Source organism: Temnothorax nylanderi, unplaced genomic scaffold, assembly GCF_030848795.1.
Source record: "Temnothorax nylanderi isolate EJ_2023f unplaced genomic scaffold, tnyl_v1.0 TNYL_tig1450_pilon, whole genome shotgun sequence".
In the NCBI taxonomy this organism is placed as follows: Eukaryota; Metazoa; Arthropoda; class Insecta; order Hymenoptera; family Formicidae; genus Temnothorax; species Temnothorax nylanderi.
In genome coordinates, this window is record NW_027250512.1 from 1 (window position 1) to 9,582 (window position 9,582).

Genomic DNA, 9,582 nt, shown 5'->3' on the forward strand with positions numbered 1-9,582 from the left:
TTGAGATCTCAAAATCTCGGGTACTCGCAACTCGTGCGTTCGCGTAAATGAGTTACGGTGCCGTCTCGCTCCGCGCGTACTTGGCGCGAGACACTGCCGTCTCTCTTGATTGTCTTCAGAATTTCTTGTATTTAATATTAAGGTACTATTAGGGATGTAAGTAGAGATACGCATATCCACTCATTTGCAAGAACGCACTCTTCTTGGCTTTCTACACCACTCCACTTCGGCATTCTGTACATTTTGCCTTTGACATCGATTAAGTTGACTGCCTCGACTGCGTGTGACAGATTTAAGCAATGGTATACTCCTACAAAATCGGAAGTCAGTCCGACATCATATAAAGCAACCTGTGTACGAAATTTTTGTACAACGAAGAAAATATTTCTTTCCATTTGTACGATGTTCGTTATTAAGCAGACCTTAGAATTTTGAAGGAAAATGCAATTATCACGCATGGATGTTGAAAATGTGATTTTTCCAACTTGCAGCTTCCGAAATTGCTGGCAACGGCAGACAGGGATGTGTTCTACTAGAGGACCCTCTGCATGAGGTTTAGAGCAACGAATTTGGATACGGTTATCGACGTGTGCAAAACTAAAATCATTTAGTTCACACATTCTCTTATAGAATTGTTGGAGAGCGAGGTGCGGTTTTCGAATATGTTTTCGAAATTCCGGCATATTGTTCTCATAGCAAAATGCACTAAACGTTTCCAAAGAACCTAATTGCCTAACATCGTCGACTATGTGCAAAAGGCCATGTACATTATATGAAAGAAATTGTTCTCCGTATAGTTGCTCACACATATTGACGTAGGTCTCCAAAGCTTCTTGACAGAATGCGTATATTTCTTCAGCCACGTTTTCAAAACTGAGAAGGCGCATCACGCAATGTAGCAAAATAAAATGGTGATAATATTCTTCACTAAAAACATTTTGCAGAACAGCCGGAGCAGTGTATAGCAGCAGTTGTCTAAATTCAGTACCTTTGAAGTGATGGAACATAGACAATTTATTTGGGCGGCGATTGAATTCCGTGGGACAATATGATGTAAGTGCCGTCATTCTCGAATCAAGAATATTCAGTTGTCTTACGTTCAATTTTTGAGGTCCATACTTCCCGTGAATATGAGCAGAAAAAACTTTCTTAACATTTCCTATATACACAAGGTGTAAGCTTTCGAAAGGAACTTGCTTCACTAATCCCAACACCGGAAATAATGGACTTCGGCCTTTGTGGTGATCTTCGTCTATCATATCACGGTACTCTTCATCCGTTCTTGGTGGATGTCGAATCCCTGGAAAAATCATCGCTCCCCGAAAACCAGGTTCTTCACAACAATGACCTTGAACTTTGCATTTTGAACAGGCGTTTGATGATGTATGCCCATAATGATTTAAAGCAAACGCCCTTGCAGGTGCATCGGCAATAAAACATCGGACATTTAACGGAAGCTGTCGATTGCGTATGAAAATTCCACTTTCTTCACGTATATCCACAATTTCTTGAACAAACTGAGCGAAAAAATCAAATGCATTTGATGGTTTTTGTTTTCCTTTGAACACACCCGCTATTACAGGCTTTTTATCAATTAAATTCAAAATCCGATATTGAATAGGCCAAAATTGATCTGTGCCACTTCTGTGCATTTCAGCACCGTCGGTACTAAAATCTATTTCGATAGTTTCAGGCAACATATCTTCAGGAAGATTTTGCAGTTTCTTTTTAAGTGTGCATTTTAATCCCATATGTAGGTACTCTCTCCCAGGTATTTGTTGAACTTGTGTAGTAGCGACAGTAGTTGGAGTTTTTAATAACGTTCTCGTATCCTTGGGTAGACAAAGCAGGTTGAAAGGAAACTCACGTAATGTTTTAAGCAGTACATTTCCCTGTTTATGTTTTAAATTTGTTGCTAAAAATGTATTTTTTAATATCCTCTTCTTCATATCTGCAAGGTTTTGTAGTACATTGTCGTTCTCATCTTCTGAAGAGCTCGATGTATTATTGTGTTCTTCTATATTATCGTATCCCACTTCTTCTCCATTGTTTTCATCGTGGTCCTCTTCTTCTTCTTCTTCAGTACTTTCACCGTTTGCTGCTTCTTCCTCACTATCCTCTACTTCTTCACCTCTGTCAGAAGTTTGTTCATCGTCATCATCAGTAGATTGTTCCTGATTGTTCCTGATTGTTCCTGGTTCATTCTCTGACACATCTTCTGATGTGGAGGAATTAGAACCATAAAAATCCTGAGCTATTGATACAAAGCCTCTTCGGTGGCCTGAGATTACAGACAACCGCCTTCTCTTGTGCCTCTCACTGAGGTTAACGAATCTCTTGAATTTCACAGACATCCTCGTCGATGTAAAATTCGTCTATTACTGATAAATATGGCCTTGAAAATAATTTTTAGGATATGTATCTTATTTAAACATTTTGTACCAATAAAACAAGCGTAAACACAGACGTGAGAGCAGAGATAAGAAAAAATTATTTTCATTCAATAATCGAAGCCATGAATTACGTGCAGGACCACCACCTTAACGTATTTAAGATATAATAAGTATATAAGCCCTATAATATTTAGAGAAGAGTAAAACTGCCTGAATAAAATAAAGCTGCCAACTTTTTATTTGAAAACGAAATAAAATAAAATACACTGTTCTAAAAAATTGGGGGATCACTTTTTCTCAGTAAATTTTTGTCCATTTTTAAACTGTGATTACTCAACAAATAATTAACGTAAAAATAGTATAAAAGAAGGTTTTACAGGGCAAACTTTCTACTATAATGTGTCTCAGTTCAATTTTTACTCAATTTAATACTCAAAGCCGTAGTCAGCTTTAACCCTTAAATGCCACCCGGGGTCCAGCGGACCCCAGATCCTTTACAATGATATATTTTCAAATGTTTCCCCCAAAAATGGAGCTCATGCTCCCATTGATAATAGTTGAGTGATTGACCTACCCGGTTGTACACTTAGCAGTACCTACTCATTGTCAGTTTACTTAATTTTTTATACTATGTTAAAATTGAAATTTTAACAATATAAGCATTTTATTCTCTTTTCTAAGCCTTGAACAACATTGAAAATAATTTTCATAACTAAATATCAAAAAATCAATGAGTAAGGAGACATTTTTCATGCTGGGGTCTTTTAGACCCCATGTGTCATTTACGAGATTCTTGAGAGGTGTGGCATTTAAGGGTTAAATAAGGACGTATTTGAGATATCCAAATCTGGAAATTTGCAGTCTTCCACCGTACTTTGAGATGATATCAATAATTATGTTCGCCAATTTTTTTCTTAGGCGGTGGAAGACTGCAAATTTTAAGATTTTGGATATCTCAAATACATCCTTATTCAAAGCTGACTACGTAGTACAGTAAGATTAGGTCTGAAAATGGCAAAACGGATTGACAAGTCAATTTTTTGAGTGTGAGTAGAGGATTATAAGAGATGCCCAAATTCACAAAGTTTCAACAAATTTTCCCTGTGTATCAGCGGCTATCTTGAAAATAGGGGTAAGTTTGGATATCTCAGCTCCTATTGGTCGGATTTTTTTCTATTTCTTTTTGTTTTGTAAAAAATATATATATAATATATATATTATGTATATAATATATTGTTACAACTTTTGTTTGAAAAATTTTTTTAATAGCTGTCAAGGAAGAAAGTTACAACAAAAAAGTGCCGTTAATTTGAACATTTTTATTGACAATTATATTGCTCCCTGTTGGTTTCATCAAAAAAATATTCTAATAAAACTTGTAGAGGACTCAATTCTCTACAATTTTCGTATATGCGCTTTTGGTTTTTTTGATAAAACCAACAGGGGGCAATATAATTGTCAATAAAAATGTTCAAATTGACGGCACTTTTTTGTTGGAACTTCTTTTCCTTGACAGCTATTTAAAAATTTTCCAAACAAAAGTTGTAGACAATATTTTTCCCTACAAAACAAAAAAAAATGGAAAAAATCCGACCAATAGGAGCTGAGATATCCAAACTTACCCCTATTTTCAAGATGGCCGCTGACGCACAGAGAAATTTTGTTGGAACTTTGTGAATTTGAGCATCTCCTATAACCCTCTACTCACCTTCAAAAAATTGGCTTGTCAATCCGTTTTGCCATTTTCAGACCTAATTTTACTGTACTACGTAGTCAGCTTTGAATAAGGATGTATTTGATGTATTTGTTTTTTTTCTTTCGTTAAGAATTTCCTGAGATATTTCAAATTTTGTCATGATATTTTTCATGTAAAACATGAAATATTTCGTAAAGTATTCACTTTTTGATGACTTTATCTTGATACTTTTGTATGTAGATTCATGAAAGAAATCAAATAATAATATTGATTTTTTACATTTGTAATTTTTTAAAATAGAATGCATCTACAAAATGCAATCAAAAATTTTAAAATAATTTTGTTTTTTTACAACAAGCGATTTCTTTCATTATTCTACATATCAAAGTATCAAGATAACGAGTGATATATACCTAACGAACGAACCAAGTCACGCTATATCTGATACTGAAGGTACTCTAATTTGAAGTCGTAATTGCGCGCAAAGCGTGGAAAGTATATATATGAATCAAATGGGATTTATTATATACTCATTTAGAAAATGAGATTATGAGTAAGACACATAGGCTATGAAAGATTTAAATTAAGAAAGTATAAAACAAACACATTTTAAAGTATTATAATTACACATTAGCATGTTTTTTTTATTAAATAATTAATAAATTAATTAAAAGATTGTTACATGACACATGAGATATTCCCTGTTCTCTTATTTATTCTTATATATGACGTGCATATTGAAAAAAATTTGAGTATTTTTTTTTTTTAGCAGTTTCTATGATATTTAATCCTGGAAAGAAGCTAAATAAAAATACTTAAAATAGGATTTTACTTATAATTTCATTTTACTTTTTTATTTTTTTTCTTGCAGTATTTATCAAAGCAATAATTCAAATTTAATCAATTTTAACATATTTAATATTAAAATTACCCAAATAATATTATTAATTTGTCATAATGTCACATTTTCATGATCTCTATTTTATTTTCTGAAAATCTGTGTATAGAGTGCTAAAAAAAAGTATAAGAAATGATATCTTTATCAGACTTGGAAATGACATATTTGTTATATCATCATTTATTACTTTTTGTCGAGTTTAGTCTATCTGTTAGTATCTATTATTTTTCTTTTTATACTCACAAATTATTCTTAGACATTTTAGACTATAATTACTATCGCGTAATTAATATTTTGTCGTATAATAGGACATTAAAATGTGTCAATAAATAATATATTAATATAAGCCCTATTCTATAAGCTTAATTCATATGTGTGCATCCTTGCATGCGCAATAAATCAATATCATGCACATATAATCCAGGATTAAATATCACTATTAATCTATTCTAGCCCATCCATTCCAAGGCAGTGGATATCTATGAGATATGACATTTTTACGTGTAATATTCTTATATTTTTAGCCTGATACACACGTCAACATATATCTAGCCATATATTATACATGTAATTCGATACAATTTTCGAAGATCCATTACTTCAAATTAAAATAAAATATGATTCATGACTCACCGATACGATGTGCAGCAGCGGAGTTGTAGACTACGTTGTCAAATATTCAAATTATAGCAATGTCAAGAATAATTAATTGTTTCAAATAATGATGGTTATGCGGTAAAACAATTATTATAGCAAACGCTCGAGGATAAGCCAATCAATCAATAATAGTAAATCTGCAAAATACAAAATAAATAAATTTTTTAATAATATATATAAAAAAGTTAACTAAAACTATATAAATTTAAGGTAATTACAAAGGAAAGTGGTTTCCTCATCGATTTGACTGAAACTTACCAATATTGTATATTTTTGTACGCTTAAATGTGTTTAAGAAGAATGGCGATTTCTTAAACAACTCGTATTATTCTTATGTCGGTAGCAAACAGTCTTAACAACGAGCGTAGACTAATCATATCACGTTCCATAATCGTGTAGTTTTTGCGTCAATATGCGTCATGTTACATGATGGGAGTTAATAGCTCTTGTCAGGTGTAATGTAACAACGTTAATAGCGGTTGGCGATTAGCGACAACGCAACGTAGTTACTTAGCCACTGGTACCATTAACCAGAGCTTCTTTAGGCTTATTACTCTGCTACATACGAGGAGGATGAGACCAATGTTCTCTTTGGCCTTTAGGTCCCTAAACAAATGTATATAGATTAATTCTATAGAATGTATTATATAGAATGTTTTCACATACATATATGTACAAGTGTGCGCGTCAGCCTACCGATCGAGCAAGACCGAGCAAAACGAGTATAAGAATGCCTCTTCGTATATGTAACCGATCGTCGTAAAGAGATGACGACGCGAGCTCGATACTATGACGGAGGTGAAAGGATAGGCCTACCTATCTAGCTAGCACTCATTGGCGTTAAGCTTCGTTGCCGTGAGCGCCGAAGTCGTCTTCGCCTTATTCCTTTAGGTCCTCCCTCCACACTCGATACTGACTCTATACATACACAAACCATTGTGACCATCCGTCAAACTCGCAATTGATATTTAAAAGGAGACTTGACCACAGATAGCGAAAGCTGCACTGCATACGTTAATAGCATGCAACAGAATACATATTTATGTAAATTTGACGATAACATTAGTGTTAGATGGTCACAAGAGTTTGCTCCACGTCACATGCTAATCTCTAAGCATTCCGATATGTCACACGTTGCTCTGTCTTTAGGGCGAAACGGTTATGGGGGATTGTCATAAATACGCATATATACGCACACGCGTAAACGCGCACGCACGCACGCACGCCCTCACACACGCGCACAACCAATAAGTATTATTATTATTATTACCTCTATCAATACTTGAAACGTCTTGGCTGTCTAAAATAGTGTCTTCGTCATCGGAAGTACGACGACGTTCGTCTCTACGATCTCTACGCTGGAATTAGTGGAACCTCCCTGATAACCACTTCTTACTACTTCTTAGCGGTAAATCCCGAACGCGATCTTCACTGCCGTCTAAAGTATCTCCACGTAATCCTAAAGAACGTATGGTCAATCGTTAGATTTTTGATACATGTAGGCAATTACGATATTTTTACTTGCATCTCGTATCATCCTACTAACCTCGCGCAACCGATGCCAGCTATCACATCACACGACACATACATTAACATATGAATACATACATATGAATACATACATGTCTGTACAGACGCGAAACTCGCAGCGCGATCTCGATCGCCGCATCATCGACCGCACGCACGCATCGGCCAATCACGCACGCGGAAAAGCGGCAACATTAATACCGACTCGACCGCGGGCCAACTTCTCGCGTCTACATGGAAACTTCTCGCGTCTACATGACTTTTTGAATATAGGAAGGACCACAAAAACGTGCACATACCGATAGGATTCGGGTAAAAAAAAAATATGATCAGAATCGAGAAAAACGGCGGTGTATCAATTATTCATTCAAAATATAAATATTATATATATTTATATAAATAATCCCACTAACCTCGCGCAACCGGCGTTGATCGATTAGCTCGATCCTCCTCCTTACGACGGCGACGAGGGACGAATGGCGAGGCGCGGACAGGCGGACATGCGGACAGGCGTGAGACCGCGCGAGCGGAAGCGTCCCGTTGAGATATAGGCTGCAGTCCATTTAATGCTATAAATGCTTCGAATTCTCTTCTCTTTTCTTTCAATGAAGAAAGAAGAAGACAAAGAACGCTTCGAAGCATTTGTAACATATCAAATGGATCGCAGCCATAATCAACCGGCCGGTCGCGCGCGGACACGCGAGATTCTTAAAATTCACACCGCCAGACGGATAGGCAAGGCTCGAGGATAAGCCAGGAAGGCGTGGATGGCCCGTGAAGGCAGAAATGGGTACACGGGAACTATAATATATTATTTAAGCACTCGGATTGCTCGGATACAGAGCACGCGGAGCACGCGAAATGTTACCGCGAGGACGTTCGGATCACGAAGGACGACAAATGACAATCCAGCCGCTGCTGCCGAGCGAGTCACGTAGGCGGGCGAACAATGAAAGACGCGGGGTCGCTTAGGCGTGAGGCGTGAGATGCGCGTGAGCGGCCGGACCACTGAGGACAAGTTCGGGTGGAGATCGAGCTTGGATGAATAAATTAACACATTTCACGATCTCATTATATATAGACCCACACAATTTGCATAATTAAATAATATAATAAAAATAATAAAATGATATAATAAAATAACAATTACATTAAAATTGCTATTTTAATCGCTATGCGGGCATTTTGTTATTAAATATTATAATATAATAAATCGCGCGCGGATATTATAAATTATAATATATTATACCTATCCAAATAACAATTCGTGCGGGGTCATGTTACATTCACGGCGTGATTATCACACCGTGCATGCACGAACGCATCATGCTCGCTTCACGAAGTGATTTTGGCATACCCGAATTTATACGTATTTGTAACGTTTTTGCCATTTTATCTGATATTTGTTAGATTGAACGAACTTACCTGTGAAGTTCGATCCTAATTATGCCCTATGTCTCGTCCGGATGGAATAATTATGTAGTCGTGCTCCTGCATGCGCCTAGACAACAGCGTTTAAAGCATTGCCCTAAAATGCAAAAAGCAAGCGCGCGCCTGCGCCTCTCCAGCGCCCTACGCGCGGCCCGCGCCTCTGGGCGCCGCGCGCGCCCGTTCTTCATAAGTTCAAAGAAGACAAATCGCGAAATATCAGGGAGGGAAAAAACACTGAAAGGGTGGGCGTCCATCCGGACGAGACATAGGGCATAATTAGGATCGAACTTCACAGGTAAGTTCGTTCAATCTAACAATTATGCCCAATTGTCTCGTCCGGATGGAATAATTATGTAGTTGTTCAAAGAGTCGCGATTTGTTAGCCAAATATTGAAACATAACAAGAATATTATTCACATTCTAATGTTGATGACGTAAGATGGGCAACGCATAAATATATAAAAAATAATTAGTAAGCCTGTTACCTTAGGATGCCGTAACCCAGCGAGAAATGACGTGTCTACAGACGTCAGTTAGATGTCGAAACGACATCAGCATTCTGGCTGGGAAGTAACAATTGTGTGTTTTTTTTTTTTTTTTTTTTTTTTTTTTTTTTTTGGAATTAAGTTATGCGCGAGAGGATATAGATTAAACCATTGTGATAGAAAGACCGCGGTACTGAAATCCTCTGGATTAATGGTAGGCCTATTGTAAAGGATTGCGAAAAAGTGATGGGATTCACTGGTCCAACCTGCCGCGTACCTAATTCGGTCGAGCGAAAATCCCCCTTCTAGCAACTTTTAATGTTGACGCGTGACGCGTATTGTGAGCTGAGAAGATAGTAGTATCTATTCCGCATTTGTCTACGCTCTGTCGAAACCAACTGCTTGCAGTTTGAGCCTTGATAGTTTTATATGGCCTAGCAAGAGAGATAAAAAAGGAAATCACATTCCGATGGCCATGGAACCTTAGTTCTATCT

At 36.7% G+C, this 9,582-nt stretch overlaps 1 protein-coding gene and 1 long non-coding RNA gene across 3 annotated transcripts; both read right to left on the minus strand.

The window, feature by feature from the left end:
• Positions 1–505: 505 nt before the first annotated feature.
• Positions 506–2,378, minus strand: LOC139787344 (uncharacterized). The gene is made up of 2 exons (XM_071726444.1): positions 856–2,378; positions 506–671 (listed from the first exon to the last, which is right to left on the minus strand). Exons 1-2 carry the CDS (start codon positions 2,352–2,354, stop codon positions 608–610), a joined length of 1,563 nt encoding a protein of 520 aa, XP_071582545.1. The 5' UTR covers positions 2,355–2,378; the 3' UTR covers positions 506–607.
• Positions 2,379–4,960: 2,582 nt separating this feature from the next.
• LOC139787345 (uncharacterized) lies at positions 4,961–7,487 on the minus strand. Of its 2 annotated transcripts, XR_011722608.1 has the most exons (4): positions 7,191–7,487; positions 6,915–7,103; positions 5,903–6,250; positions 4,961–5,781 (listed from the first exon to the last, which is right to left on the minus strand). It is a non-coding gene; the product is annotated as an uncharacterized lncRNA (long non-coding RNA). The 2 variants fall into 2 exon arrangements; XR_011722607.1 differs by having other exon boundaries at positions 6,915–7,487.
• Positions 7,488–9,582: the final 2,095 nt, after the last annotated feature.

Bases quoted from the DNA above. Each gene is read 5' to 3' on its own strand.
- LOC139787344 (XM_071726444.1), bottom strand. From the start codon at position 2,354: ATGTCTGTGAAATTCAAGAGATTCGTTAACCTCAGTGAGAGGCACAAG. The intron at 672-855 runs AGAAATATACGC...ATGCCGGAATTT, and splicing joins AGTTTTGAAAACGTGGCTGA to CGAAAACATATTCGAAAACC.